This window comes from Larimichthys crocea, chromosome XI (assembly GCF_000972845.2).
Source record: "Larimichthys crocea isolate SSNF chromosome XI, L_crocea_2.0, whole genome shotgun sequence".
NCBI lineage: Eukaryota > Metazoa > Chordata > Actinopteri > Sciaenidae > Larimichthys > Larimichthys crocea.
The window spans coordinates 12,493,570-12,509,908 of NC_040021.1; the positions used below are offsets into that span (position 1 = coordinate 12,493,570).

The following is a 16,339-nucleotide window of genomic DNA, read 5'->3' on the forward strand; positions in this document are numbered from 1 at the left end:
CCAAACAGCTAATGTAAAGGCAACTTTAATGCTCTTTTCTACACAATGCTCCATTTTTATTTCATTTTGTAGCTTGGATCCAAGTTTTAAAGCTGTATAAAGCTAATCCCAAGAGCAGCTAATGCTAGTGGTTCACTGTGCCAAAATTTTGTATGGAGTGCATACCGAACAGAGAAAATGAAAATCCCAAGTGAAACGGTGCTTGGATGCAGGAAATTGCATATATGAAAACAATTGGAAGAACTCTGCATAAAAACCATGATGAAGATTGAAGGACCCCATGAGCCAACACAAGTTTAGCTCCTACATTTACTGACTCTGTGGCTGTGAGAGGAGGTTTTTATTAGTGTGTGCCTCATGACGTATTACTGAGCCACTAGGGGGCTCTAGGGAAAAGATTGCATTGTAACTGTTGCAACTTTGCCATAGTGAAATATTGGTAATTCCTCAACACAACTCTGCCTTTAATGCATCTCTGTGGACTGAGTGTGTGCACTCAAGACTGTGTATGAACATGTGCACTGGATGTGTACGTTTGTGTATGTGTGTACAGTCTCTAGGCCCTGCAATCTATAACAAGAATGTTCTACCTTGCCCCTGATTTGAACCCCCTACATCATGCCTTATTGTCTTCCACTTCTCCTTTCACACGCACACACACACACACACACACACACACACACACACACACACACACACACACTAATCAGTGCTAGGCCAGCCATTGTAGGAGGCAAAGGTCTGCAGGGCTGTTTGATAGCAGATTAGGCTGGCATGTCAGACAAGGGACCAGGCCACACAGAAGGCAGTCACATGCTGAATTTACACACACACACCAACACACACCGCACACAGTCAGGAGGAAAACATATGTGAATACATGGGCACGCACTCAAAGAAACTCAACATGAACCTTCAGAAGACAGAACTCCAAGGTCAGCCCTGTTGTTGTAACATGGGAACAGCTAAGATGGTCAAATGTGAGAGCAGCGGAAGCAATTAAAAGAAAACAAAGTCGAGTCTTTGACAAATAGAGCTCTAAGCTGTGGAAACTGACTTGCTAGTTTCTGTCCAGAGGCATACAACTGCAGCACAGCTTGCGAGGGGTTTGGATTTAGAGAAACACGTTATCAGTAAGTTTGGTAGCGGCTGGCATCAGTCATGACCAATCTTATCATCGCCGCCTTTACTTCTCTGCAAAAGCTGTGCACTCTGCATTTCCTGATGAGAACAGTCTTCAGCTGCCACAAAAGCTTCTCCCAAGGGGATTCGATGTCCTTGTGCAGGAGGTGCAGAATCGACACAAGTAAATACACACCGCCTTAAATTAAATTAACTCGGGAGGAGATAACACTTTTGCTTACCCTGTTACAGGGTTCCAAAAAGAAGAACTACAGCATTGTAGGAACATTTCAATGAAAAGCAACACAGAACCAGCGGCGCTGACCTTGAGATTGGGACAACCGCAAGCCATTTATGATGCCCACAGAAGACTGAGTCAATTATTACAGCACAGACTTGTGTAAAAACTGTGAAATAACAAAAAGAAGTAATATTCTGTATATCAAATTCTCTGACATGTTTTGTAGGCTTTTCAATAGAGTCTGTTCATGTGCACGTTTCTTGATAAATCCATTGTAACAGTATAAAACCACAAGTTAATTCTATAAACCATTGTTCATATACTGTGTACCTCAGGCATGGTCTAAGCAGGTAGGAAGTACCAAGTACACAAATGCTTGACATCAAAATTGCACTGTGGTGCCTAATAATAACTGACACACCCCCACTGTGCCTGTCCTAGCCGTCAAATTCAGGGCAAGTCAATAAAAAACATGCAGAGGTGAGAACACAGCTTGTTTGTACATCCAGTAAAAAAAAGAAAAAAAAGAAAAAACAGTTCACTGAAATCCTGGCTGTGTGCCATCACAAAATGAGAGCCTCCATCTTTTCATAATGAAAGCCCAATTTGTAATTTAAATTCAGGAATGCTAACTCCTCCGTTACTCTCGGAAAGACTTGCTGACTCAAACCTTTGACCCTTTGGATCCATTTGCATAATAAAATTCATTTGAATCCATCAGTTCAGTTTTTTGTAGAATTTACTTGATTATAATAACAGTTCAAATGAAGTATGATGTCCTGAGTGATTCATGTGTGCTTATATGTCAGAGCTAAATCACAAAGAAGTCCTCTGTTACATCCTGCTGTTATGTTTGTTAGGGGTGGCTGTGGCTCGGAGGTAGAACAGGTCATCCACTATTCAGAAGACCGGCGGTTCAATCCCTGGTTCGATCCCCTCCAGTCTGCATGTCGAGGTGTCCTTGGGCAAGATACCAAATTGCTTCTGAAGGCTGCACCATCGGTGTGGGAATGTGTATGAATGGTTAACTCCTAAAAAACTGATGAGCAGTTGGCACCTTGCATGGCAGCCAATGTAGGTGGATGAGATATGTACTGTAAAGCGCTAAGAGTGGTCTGAAGACTAGAAAGACATTATATAAGTACAGTCCATTTACCATTGTAAATTGCTGTGTGTGTTCTGTTGTAATTGGTTGCATTTATTTACAAAGAGACAATTTCAGCTGGAAACTAACTGTGTTAATTTCTGGTGCTGTTGTGCTATTTTCATATTTATAGCAGTGGGGGAGATTTTACCGTTACTGAGACAATGTGAGGGGGGAAACACGAAACAAACACACACTGCATGGCATTGTAACATGTACAAGTGGCCAGAAATAACTCCAGTCCAGGGGCGGCACGGTGGTGCAGTGGTTAGCACTGTCACCTCACAGACCAGGTCCAAGATCCAGGTTACCAGGTCCAACTTCGGCTGCTTTCTGTGTGGATATGCACGTTCTCCGGCTTCCTACCACAGTCCATAGGTCCAAAAATGTGAACGTAAGTGCGAATGGTTGTTTGTCTCTATGTGCCCTACAACAAGCTGGCGACTTGTCCAGGGTGCACCCTACCTCTCACCTCTGGGCACAGGCTCCAGCCCCACCCTGGTGAGGATAAGCGGTCCAATCCAGTCTAAAGTAAGAAGTCTAAAGTTGTTCTTCACTGCAAAAAAATACACATGCAAGACCAAAAATATGTCTTTTTTCAACCAAATTTGTTCCAGTGTGTTTCATTCCATTTATTTCTACATGACCCCTCGGCCATAATTACAGGGTAGAAAACAGGAAGTAGGACTGATCATGAACATAAATAGAGAAACAATACTTTGGATTTGAGCATCACACCCAAATGCGTCTGTCGTCCACCCTCTGGAACAGCGAGACTTTCAGTCAACACTTTCCGCTCAGCCAGATATTCACTCAACAGTTTAAATCAAACAACCTTATTGTCGGAGGTAACAGAAATGAGACAAAAACAAAGTTAATGTGTGCTAATGTGCTGAGAAAACAGGATGATGAATGTGCTTTGGTTAAAACAGCTGAGGAGGATAATCACAGTTAAGGCCACTGATCTCAGAGCGTTAATTGTTTTAACCTTTATTTATCTGGGTGAGGTTTGCTTACACACACACACACACTGACATGTGGGTGCTGCCAGCTGGAAGCTGCAATCTCAGTCATCCACTAAGCAGTTAGTCGGTCTATTGAGGCATTTGATCGTTTAATGCTGTGCTCTTTGGCACTTTGGTAGCACATGTTCAGTGTTAACCCTCAGTTTGAAAAACAGATCATATGATTTAGGATGTTGCTATAGATGGAAATGAGATGAGATGATAATTTAGTGAGACGTCCTCATTAAATTTCATGTGATTTGGTGTCATGCACACACACAACTATTTGTATTGTACACTTTGTTCAAATCTTTACCTCTCCAATCATAAGCAAACAAAACTAGCAAATGTATCTTGGTTCCATATTTTCCTAACCAGGAATGGATTTCACAACAGTTGCATCAGAACTGTGAAATGAGGCCAAGGTTGTACAAGTACAAAACGACTATAACATATGTCTCTGGGAAAAAAAACAATTCTTCCTCCCAATCGATTCAAGAGACGGGACCCCTCAGCTAACCGCTGCGTTTTGATGGCTGTGATCATATTGCACAGGCGGCACTGTGCACAAGAGGAAAAGCAGTCATGAAGCATTTGTGTCGAAGGCAATGACCTCTGTCTGACCTCTTTGATGCGACTCTCTACTCTTTTGATGCTTTCCCCCTTTCCCCTCACACAAACGCACAGATGCACACACTGCCACACACATGGTCTGGTGGTGTTGCTGATGTTGGCACATTTGTGCTCTGGGACAAGAGCTGCTTCATTGGCAATGATTACCGCTTTATCCTTCCCCTGCAAACACCAGCCAACATCACCCTGCATACCAATAGACTACACCTACCACAGAGAGATAAGAAGGGGAAACAGAGAAGGAATGAAGAAACTGGGAAGTAAGCAGGTTTGGGCAATGAGGGAAACATTTTTTACAACAGTTCTGTATGTCATAGGGTCCATAGGATATGTCACAATAAAACAAATTAAAAATTGTAGGCCTTTCAAACTTAAATTGCAAAGTATGATTCACAGTGAAATAAATGACATTTTTTATATAAATGTGTCATGTTGGACTTTCAGTAATTCATGCACTGTCACACCATAGCATCTTTTCACCTTGTTTATTCATAATGTCTTTAAATTTGAGCTTGTGATCTGTTGGGCTGTCACTGTTCTGTCCATTTTATCTATCCTTTTTTTTTTCACCCAAAACAAAATATTTATCTCACCTAGAGAACAAGCCTTGCTGGCTGTGCATTTGTCCTCTATGTATTATATTACCTTTATAATACCATTAGCTATTACGGACATTACAGGGTCAGTTTCCTGACTGGATGATTATTTTTCCTGACACTGTTCCCCTGAAGAATGACAGCTTTAATGTGCCTTAGCCAAACATTAACCATACCGCTGTCAAAATATAAAATGTCCTTATTTTTTAACAGTGATTTGCAATATTTTTCGAAGCCACAGAGAAATTATATTGTCATTGGAAAACACATCTATGTGTCCTAGACAACAACATGCTTTGTCGTATTTTTGGAGACTTTGTTTGACATTTATATGACATGGAAACACAGAGAGTGCAGTGGAGCTTTGACAGACATTAGAAGCACAATCACAACCTTTTCTGTGTGATACCTGTGCTGTAGCTAAACTAACAGCTCAGAGAGGCTAAGTCTCCTGGTATGTGTCTGTGGGGGAGTCCAGTGCTTCGGATCATCATTAAGGGAAAGGAAGTAAAAAGTCAGAACCACCATAAATCTAGTAATAATATACCAACATTGACATGTGTCCTGTGCCCCTTTAAGCAATGCTTCCTACCATACTGTTTTCATACTGTGAAATATTTTGAAATACCCATACATGAAGTTTTTATTAACCAGCAGAGTACAGTACTGAAGACATTAAAGGGGTGAAAAGAAAATCTGAGGTTATACTTTAATAAAAGTAGTTAATAAACCATGTTTGGTGAGAAGAATCTTACCTGATTTAAGCCATTGCACAATTAATTTACAACCCTCTGTAAACTCAGCATAGTGGACATTCATGCTATGATTTTGTTAATCACACAGTCATGGCCACATCGATGGGCTTCGGATGTGTCAGATGAGGGCTTCCTAATGAGTCACAGTCCGCAGTCTGAGGAGAGCTGATAAGACCTTACAGAAGACCTGCCTTTCAACAGGAGACAGATGGAGTTGGAACAAAACACATGACAAACACACACACACACACACACACACACACACACACACACAAACCTGTCGATACACACACACAAGATGGAAGTAACATCAGACAAATCAAGAGGATTTGGGTAAATTATAAAATGTTTTTTAAAAACTTCGTTAAACAGAAGAAGAATTTGCTCAGCTTTAAAAAATGCTGAGCACATTTAGATGAAACTTCAAATTTATTTATTTATTTTAGACTGACCGTTGTTGTGCAAAGACAAACACAATATAACAGATGAAGTTGTTATGTATTACAATGAGAGGACCGGCTGTATTTGAAGAAGCGTGGAGGGAGACTTTTGGAACTGGTGTTATACAGAAAAACATTTGCCAATTCAATCCGTCACATTGGCAAAAGGAGTGTTTCGTGACCAAACTATTCCAATTGCTTTCCTCGTTGAATAGCAAGATGTCTTGGGACAGCTTGATGCCATATGTGACTGCCTGGATATGAACCATGGTCTTTGAGCCAATAAAAGACTCTTTACTGAACATGTCTATTAAAGCTATACTGTATCAAAACAGCAACTTTAGGCAAGCATGTTCAGTTTATTTATGTACTTCACAAAACAAGAACCAAGCCCTTGCCTTTATTAGTTGTAGCAACATCCAATATTTCTAAATGTCTCTCTCCTCTTGCTTGGAAAAACAGATGACGCTCTGACATGGCAAACATCGTCCATTTATGGCACAATTAATATGCTACGACAGCCTAATTGATTTCCAGTAGGATTTTTGCCATTTATCTGGTTATTTATGCTGTAATTTGGGCCCATGTTCAATATCGAATGAAAATCCAAATGAAGGGTGCCGACAGGGGTAGTAAGAGAAATGAGATTGAAATAGAGTTTAGCATATTGCTGTAACAGCAAGACTGCAGTTAAAAACAAAAAAAAGTCTATCTGAAAGACGCTGTATTAAATCACAAGGAGCAGGGTGGTGAAGTGAGCCAGACTACTGGACCATTTGCTAAGCCTGTGTAACCTTAGTTACTGCTGATGCCTGTCTTGCTTTCCATTCCAACACTGCACATATGCAGTTTAGGGACATAACAGCACAAGCTTTTCAAACAATTTGAACTTGAGTGCACACAGAAATTATCAAAATCAGGGCCGAGGGTTTTCCCTTCTCTGGGGTCAGGTCACAGTGGCAGCAGTGGCGTTCCAGTCATCCCTCTCCCCAGCAATGCACTTCAGCTTCTCCTGGGGGATCCTGAGGTGTTCCCAGGTCAGATGGGTTAGATAGCCCCTCCAGCGAGTTCTGCTAGTGTCAGTAGTAATGTGGATGTTTTATCGGACTGTTGTAGGGAAGATGGAGCTGAACTGGAAGGCAAAGCTCTTGATTTTCCAGTCCATCTATATTCCAGCCCTCACCCACCCATGGTCATGAACTTTGGATAGTGACAACAAGAATGAGAACATTGATACAAGCAGCTGAAATTAGTTTCCTTGGTTCGATGGCTGGACTCAGCCTTAGTGATAGGGTGAGGAGCCCGGACATCCAGAGGGAGCTTGGAGTAGAGCTGCTGCTCCTTTGTGTCAAAGGGAGCCAGATGAGATGATTTGGGCATTTCATTCAGTTCCCACCATGGCGCCTTCCTTTGCTTAACTAATGCCGTGCATATATTAATACAGTTGGACATACAGTGCTGCCAGTTTGTTCCAGTGGCCACTCACAATACCTCAACGGAAAAGTACGCTGCAGCCTAAATAGACCTATAAAAGTCTTTAAACCTTGTAATTACAACTATGTAATTCATCGCTTAGTATTATGAATCTTTAATCAATGACGGTTTTATATCTATAGCTATTTTTATCTACATACCAATGAAAAGTCTCTGGGCCAAGCATTTTCTTAATGCATTCCTGGCTAATGTGAATGCTAAAACTCCATGAATTGGTTAAAAAACTGACTTTTTAATGTTTCCAGCATCTTCAGTGTTCTTGTATTGCAGGGTAGAGCTAGTTAAACACAATATGACAGCACAGTAATTCAAATATGTAATCAAAAGGTTGGATTGTATTGATTCTCCCTCGAGAAAAACAACCATCCTGATGGTTAGATTTATGCTGAAATGTTGAGATTTTTCAACAGCATGTTTCACTTTTACTGGACAGAAAGATTTTAGGATGAAGAAACATTGAGTTTGCCAAACATAATGATATCTAGTGCAAGTTTGTCTAGACCAGATAAAGAGCAGGGCAGAGCCACTAGTGTTACACTAACCTCTGATATAGTGGCATCCTGGCTTCCAGTGTGAAAATTCCACTCCTAAACAGGTGTTTGTCTGTTTATTGTGGCTTGGGGGAGTTGTTTATCTTAAGTCATGGGCCCAGAATAAAGTCCCCATGCTGATAAAGCATCCACCCTGCTAAGGTATCCTTGAGGAAGACACCAAACGTGACAGAACATAGCTGAGCAGGACACTTAAACAGATGTTTTCTGAAAAAAAAAGGGAAAATATACAGTTCAATACTGTTGTTAAATGTTTAAAACATTGTTGGAAACTATAATTTCCATTCATTGGAATTGTGCCAGTACAGATTTTTTATACTATGATTGCTTATTACAAGGTTTAACGAAGCAGACATAGAGCTTCATTGCTTCCCTATCCTACTACAATAAAGACTATACTCAGTTTAAGAAATAACACCCCAAAGGAAAGCCTTCGCTGTGATTATAGATATGATGATGATGTTGATGGCTACCATCTGCAGCACCTAAGCACCTACAATCACAGTCACATGCTGGAGGGTATAATTGCTTGTAAACATTGTTTTCCAACACGAATGGCATCTGACCCCCCCCCCCCATGTAATATCCACACATCTAAAACAACAATAACTGTATATTTTGTTTTGCAGCTATGTCAACATAATGAAACAACATTCCTTCAGTCATTTTTTACATTTAATTACAGCTCAAAGGAAACCAAAATCCGGGGTCCTGCCACTGCTACATTTTGGAAGTTTAATTCTGATATATATATTCAGTAGGGGGAAATAAATTACAACAACATTCCTTCCAGCCATATGGCAGTGGTGTAAATAATTGTCATCCAGCATTTACATAAGTATCATTATGTACCATGACACACAGACAGAGGAGGTAATTGTAGAGTAATTCTTAGTGCAGCTACAGCCTCTTTCTGCTGCCTGCTCTGTTTGGCTCTCCACCTTATGTATATATCACAAAACTATTTTTTTCTTACACTGGGTAACCGCTCTCCTGCAACCAGAAAAACACAGTACCGAAGCACTAATTTAATTTAAGATGCCATATATTTATCCCAACAAAATGATCGGTTTCCTCCTGGGAGAAGGTTTTGTGGTGGATCTTCGACAAACTTTTCACTCCACCAAAATAATTATCAGATTGAGAACAGATTGTAGGACGTCAGACGAAAAGGACAAGGAATGGTGCACCACCTCACTGCTCCAAGAACACCTGAACCATACCTTTCAGATTGAAATATTAGTCGCCCCATATTGTATGCCTCACAACAAGCAATTGACTCAGGCACCCCAATGATAATAATGCTCTTTTTTCCCCCTGACACTGCTCTGGAGGCTAACCCTGCTCTCTGACCTCTCTGCAAAAAAGATTATTTTTTTCCTGCAGGGATCAATAGATTATCAAATAAAGCTTACATTGTATTTTTTGTTGCAGTGGGGTTTTTTTTATATACACACAAGAAGCCAAGAAAAGTGTTCTAATGATTTGGAGATTTAGAGAAGAGAATACTGAAAAACCTTCAACATACTAAGTTGACACACAGGTCTTTAAAATCTTGACATGACATGCTGTCCTAACACAAAAACAGGTACTCACTTACAACACAAAATCTCTCCTGACTCGTCATTTCTATACCACGCTTCAGAAGACTGACCCTTTATATGTATGGTACCAAAGGTTTCTCAGTTTCACATGTCAGCAGTGGTGTGTGAGAGAAAGAGTGCTTACATACATGGACGGTGAAGTGCATTTGTGTGTGTGTGGGGGGGGTATTTTTTATGTGAGGCGGTCAGTCGGAAAGTGAGACAGTGATGTTTGAATACATCTGTGCATAAATTCACTGACAGATGACCGTGTGTGTGTGTGTCCGTCTGTTTTATCTGCATGGTATGGCACTGCAGCGTATATGATTTAGTTAGTAATTAGGAAATAGAGACGTATCCAATTATTGGGGTTGTGAAATATCACCCTGTCTCAGTAGTTATTCCAGTACTGTCTGCACCCTGCCTTATTATTACACCAGCTGCATATATGATTAGGTGTGTGTGTGTGTGTGTGTGTGCGTGTGTGTGTGTGTGTGTGTGTGTGTAAGAGAGAGAGAGAGAGAGAGAGAGAGAGAGAGAACAAATAGAGTATATGTGTGTGTCCAGGAGAGGTGGTGCTTACAAAGGAAACTCATTTCTGCTCATTGTAGATTATAGTGGCAGGACCACATGCCCGTAGGAGCTGTAGCCAACGCCATTGCTGACAGTCTCATGACACCTTGTGTGTAGGTGTTTGTGTTTGTGTGTGTGTGTGGGCCAGGGTACTACGACTGGAGTTAAAACAATCCATCTCATGTATATTCATCTTTTCCTGTATGACTTTAAGTCACACAAACACAAAGGTAACTATTGCATGGTAAACAAATCATACCACTGTACATTCACTAAAAGGCGATCAATCAGATACATGCGCTCCTGCCTCAGCACGTGGGAGTGTAAACACATAGAGGGGTCGACTGTTTGTGTTTGTCTTTTGTGTGTTTGTGTGGGAGAGTGTGTAAATCTACACAATCATATCTCACCTCGTGAAAAAGCCTCCGTCCACTCTGCCTGTCACCAGTGGAAACAAAGAACAGGGACCGTTCTGTGTCGGCAACTGGAGAGCTGCAATCTCCAACCATCTGGAAGAGATACTCTGAAGAACTCTACGGGAAAAAAAAAAGAAAAGGAGAGAAATAAAATGTAGGTTTCTTTCCAATCTGGAGGTAGACAGAGAAAACATCCATAGAGAGATTCCATATAAACGGCAAGATGGCTATCTGCTCTGGGCAGTGGTGATGAAAGGAGAGGCGCGACTGCAGAGTGTAGATGACATAAGTGTACTCACGCTTATCTTGCCAACACACTATGCAAGTATGTAATATATTATGCATGCAAGAGTGAGTCACGGGCTAAAATTTGATTTGCATTTCATTTCAGTCACATTTTGTTTCTAGACACAACATCAGTGCAAAGTAAAATAACAGAGTGTGTATTAATCTCCCTGCAGACTCCTTTGTTTTGTTGCTACCTTGCACACAAACACACACCTGTCTCCAGCCCCTCCCTTCACCACACACACACACACACACACACACTGACAGACATGAGGGAACATGTAGATGTAGTGAAGCATGTGGAAATCATTTACAAAGTACACGTGGGAACTGGTGGGCAGAGGCAACTCTAGTATTCAGATAGGCTGGGAACATGTTTGTCATGTCCTGCAGCAACAGTGCGCATGCGATATGGGTGCAGTTTGGGAGTATTTTTTTTTAGGATAGTGGAAATGTTTATAGCACATCAGAGCGCAATAAAAACTCGTGCTCCACTTGAGATATGCAGCCTGTTACCTCCTGACTGTTGCCTTGTACTTGCATGCACACACGCCGCTGATCATGTAGAGAATTCCACGGCTCTCTGACAACAAAAACCATGCCACGGTAACAGCCACCTATCGCCGCCAGCCGCCCAACGCGTACCTGATTGGATCCTCTGATTGACTGGCATACCCCACAGCTGTGCCCATTGGCTCTGCGGGTAATGGACGCGTGACTCTGCTCCAGTAAGACCCAACGAAGGCGGAGCGCACCGACTGAGGCGGAGCTCTCCTTGGTACTTAAATGGAGCTGATGCTGAAGGAAGTGAAATACTAGCACGCACGACTGCCGGGGCGCCGGGTGCGCGGTGCGAAGAGTGACAGACAAGTGTGAGAAGAAAAGGGAGAGAAGAAGAGAAAGAAGGGAAGCAGAGGACGGTGCAGCCCTCTGTACTAATGGACCATAAGGATATTTAACCATTTGCCCGGGGAGCGCACAGGTATCCTCTCTTCCTCCAGTTTCTTTTCATTTTTGCGCCGTGCGTAAAGACACAGGACTTGCCTTTATGCACAGTGATCTCTCTTTTCTCGCTCTTTAACAGCTGCAAACCTCTTTTTTCCCCCTATATTTTCCCCCTTTACTCGTTCCCCTTTTACGCATGGGAACCGCGGGCTCTTTTACATTCCAGTGGAATTAATGATTTGCTAATGGGTGTGAAGGGAGCAAGGGGCAGTGGATCATTGATTGTGTTAGTGTACTCTTTCGGCTCAATAACAAGAGAGAGCCTTTGCCCCTCTGTGTGGGTGACTGCTCAGAGGTGTTGAGTGCTTTCTTAGCTTGCTCTCTCATCTATTGAGCAAAGAGCTTTAAATGAAGCCAAGTGCATAAAGTGTCTTAAAAAGGTGTTTGTATTTTACGCTACTGACACCTCTCTCTTCATCTCTCTCTCTCGCTCTATCCCTGTCAGACACCGCAGTCCATGCCTCTGCCTTGCCAGGTCATTGATGGGAAATCAACTGGATCGGATCACCCACCTCAACTACAGCGAACTGCCCACGGGGGATCCGTCCGGGCTGGAGAAGGACGAGCTTCGGGTCGGCGTCGCCTACTTCTTCTCTGACGAAGAGGAGGAGGTGGACGACCGCACTCCGTCCGACTGCGGCTTCACCAAGGACCACAGCCCGGCCGAGGAGGGACCCTTCTCGGTCAGCGAGGTGGAGTACTCAGCCTTCTGCTCCCAGGAATGCATCTTCTCCAAGCTGCGGGAGAACGAGGACTTGAATGTGTACTCGGCCAAAACTTTGCTGACTATGTGCAAACCGGGGGACCTGCTGGAACTGGTGGCCACCGCGCAAGCCCCTCACTGGGCCATCTACGAGCAGGACGACCAGGTCATTCATCTGCACAAGGGCGAGATCCGCAAGGACAGCCTGCTTGAGATCAGCAACGGCCGCCACGGGAGGATAGTCAACAATCGGTACCGGTACCGACCGCTTCCCCCTGACCTAGTGATGCAGAACGCAGCGGGACACCTGGGCCTGAGCAGCGAGGAGATATGCTGGACCAACTCGGAAAGTTTCGCAGCCTGGTGCCGCTTTGGGAAAAGGGAGTTCAAAGCCGGGGGAGAGGCGCACTCGGCGGAGCAGCAGTATTTCCTCAAAGTGCATCTGTCCGGCAGCGGGGTGCACACTCTGGTGTTTCGCAGCCTGGAGGACATGATACGGGAGAGGAGGCGAGTGGACGCCAGTGGAATTCTCAAAGAGCTGTCTTTGGTTAACGGGGGCAAGGAGTGATCAGGGATTCCGTTTGATATCCTCTCCTCCACCCCCTTCCCACCCCCACCCCCTCCGGCTGCCTCTTCTCGCCAAACGCGCACGGACGCACAGTTTTGCGCACACGCAAATGTACTCAGCACACACGCAACACAAGCACACGGACGCACGCACATGCAAGGACCTGTTGGCTTTGGACTGTCTTGTTTTGTTCCAGGATGGACCCCGGGCTGCGTCTGGACCACATGCGCTCTGTGGAATTTCCATCAAATTGCAGAGTGTTAAAAAAAAAAAAATTGGGAGAGAGCGGCCATATAAACAGACAACGCCCCTTAAGATTAGATTCGTGCTGAGTGGGACACACGACTTCTACCAAACATATTGCCCCGAACAGCGAAATCACCTTTACAAACCGCACATAGCGCACACGGCTCGGTTTGGTTTTGTTTAATTTCTCGGGATAATGGAATTGGCCCCTTCTCGGCATAGGGCGCCTGCTGCGGCAGACCAGACGGTGAGACCGGGAGAGGGAGAGATTGGGGGGCGGGAGTGGGAGATGAAAGATAGGATCTGGGATGGCTCACGAAAAGTCTCCCTTCTATTTTTTTACTGTTAGCTTTAAAACCGGGACTGACCATAACACAGATCCAAGCCACTAATTCATAGACCTCTGACAGTCCTAGATGGCTACGCAGTTGCCTAAACAAAGCATTTGGCTTGTTCAAGCTCCCCTTTTTGCCATAACAAGAGTATTGTCATTTTCACAATGCTGTCATCCTGCTCCACAGCACTGGATGTATGTGTAAATTGTATTCATATATTGATTTCAATTTGAGTCCCTTATTTTTGTATTTAAGTTTAGTGGATTTAACCCTGATCTCTCTTTTTTTGATTCAAATAAATGGAGGTTGGAATATGAAAATAATCACTTGGTCTAGGAGGTGTTGTTTGGTCACACAAACACATAATCTTTCACTTTCACTCTCTCACACATACACACACATGTACACACACACACACACACACACACAGGGATGAATGAATTATTTATGTTCCAGTGCCTCCTGACCTGCCTCAAGCCAAATAGGCTTCATATATCTGCACAGTATTTGGAGGCAGTAAAATGGCTATCTGCATCAAACCTATAAAGGCTTTATGAAAAATCCATATGGGATCTGGAAGCTACAGTATACTATTGGCTACAGGGTCAGTGGGAACATACAGTATTTGGCCCCAGGCTGTTTTTCTATGTGTGTGTTTTATCCTGTTGGTATTTACACATTCACAAACATGTTGATCTCTCGATTAATATTTCCTTCTTCACAGACTTAACGTGGCTCCTTAATAGTATATTACATCTGCATTGTGAACAAGATGTCCTCCGCTTATTGTGAGGTGACACATCGTGTTGTTATGGCACCTGTGTTATGTTAGTCTGCAGTGGCTTTATCTCTGGATTGATGTTTTTTACTCCTCTGCTATGAGAGTCAGACAGTATGTTCTGTTTCTCTTTTGATGTGTAGTATCAATGAAAGTGGGATCAATCACCACGGTAGTCCAAAGATGTCAGTCTACCATCTCTGTATGTTTGCTTAATTGACTCTGAAAGGACCAGAGAGTGGATTTATGGGAAGGTTCTGCTGTAATGTCTGTCTTTTGTTCTGCCCGTCTGTCTGCTACACCTGTGATTCATTTATGGTTGTGTTCGAGAAGACGAAGAGGCTGTCGAAATATATAATAGTGCTACTTCAGAGCTTGTCTGGTTGAATTCTCACTCTCCGGTGAGTCTCGTGATTTTTGCAGTTGATTTGGCTAAATCCAACTGGAGAGGAACGGCAGACAAAGAGTTTGTGTGTGTGCATGAGCGAGAGAGAGAGAGAGAGAGAGAGAGAGAGAGAGAGAGAGAGAGTGTGTGTGTGTGTGTGTGTTGACAGTGCAGATGTTCTCTCACCACTCAGACATATTTCATGTCGAAATATAGACTAATAAGCCTGTGAAATTAGTAAATGTGCCTTGAGGAGATTTTTCTCCAGCTATTGACGCAAATGCTTTATTCTGTTGGCTTTGCTGTGAATGTATTGACACATTTCTTCTCTTGTTTACTCATTTTCCTCTCATTCTCTTTAGCGTCTGTTGGCTTCTGTTTCTTCAGTCTTGCTGTGTATTGCTTTACTCCCCTCACCTTTGTTTCTCGTTGTTTCACCAAAGCCAAAAATAACCATTTCCATTCTTTTTCTGCCTGCACAGCAAAACCACACTGGCGTCAAATTCTGATGCGATACCTGCTTTAATTTGGGGAAAAAATGGCAAAAATGGAAAATATTATTTCAAACTGATGTTTGCCAACAAACACCTACTCTAGGTTGGATTTAGTTAACATGCTTTTGCTGTTGGTCTAGCCCTTTGTGTTACCCACTGATGACTGCTCAGTACATTTATAACAGGCTGCATGTCGACCCAGGTGTGCATGTGTGTGAATGCGTCAGACATCCCCTGTGAGTTTGAAGAACCAGGGTACTGGGGCAGCCAGTGTTAAGAGATTGTATGTGTGTTTGTGGTCTGTGACTAATAGGCCTCTGAGCAAGATTTACTAGCGTGTGTGTGTGTATGGCTTTGTGTGTGTGTGTGTGTGTGTGTGTGTGTGTGTGTGTGTGTGCTCCAGGCAGATAATGCACACCACATTGTTAGCTTGAGGAGATCCTTCTGCCATCTGACATGACATTGTATGTGATTGTGTCTATGTACCATGTATGTGTATGTGTGACTGGGTGAAAGTGTGAGACCTAACTACCAAAACTGTGGGTGTCAGATTGTATATATATTTATATATATATATATATCTGCCATATGCTGTGTGCATGTATATTCATGAAGGTCTGCATCTTTGTATCCATCAGCGACAGTGTGAAAGTAAATGCTGTTACTAGGGAAACTCCAGCCACCGTCGTACTGTATATCCACTGAGGTCTTGTGTCTGCATGCATGTGTGTCACTGTGCAAACCCTTCACAGTTTAAAGCCAGCCTGTTAGCCTTAATAGCTTCTCATGTAAGACAAACATATAACAGCCAAACCTCTCGTTTTCTCTCACACACTGAGTACCAGCTATTGCTCCTTTGTGCAGTGGCATGAGTGTATTCGATTCATGCTGTGGTTCATCTTCTGTGTGTGTGTGTGTGTGTGTGTGTGTGTGTGTGTGTGCGTGTGTGCATCTGGACAAAGCGGATCCCAGCTTGCCTGCTGCC

General features: G+C 43.1%; 1 protein-coding gene across 1 annotated transcript; it reads left to right on the top strand.

Annotated features, from left to right (window-relative positions):
• Positions 1–11,647: 11,647 nt before the first annotated feature.
• On the top strand, positions 11,648–14,020 carry lratd1 (LRAT domain containing 1). The gene is made up of 2 exons (XM_010736710.3): positions 11,648–11,822; positions 12,291–14,020. Exon 2 carries the CDS (start codon positions 12,328–12,330, stop codon positions 13,114–13,116), a length of 789 nt encoding a protein of 262 aa, XP_010735012.1. The 5' UTR covers positions 11,648–11,822; positions 12,291–12,327; the 3' UTR covers positions 13,117–14,020.
• The last annotated feature ends 2,319 nt before the right edge of the window (positions 14,021–16,339 follow it).

Coding starts and splice junctions, on each gene's coding strand:
- lratd1 (XM_010736710.3), top strand. CDS start 12,328: ATGGGAAATCAACTGGATCGGATCACCCACCTCAACTACAGCGAACTG.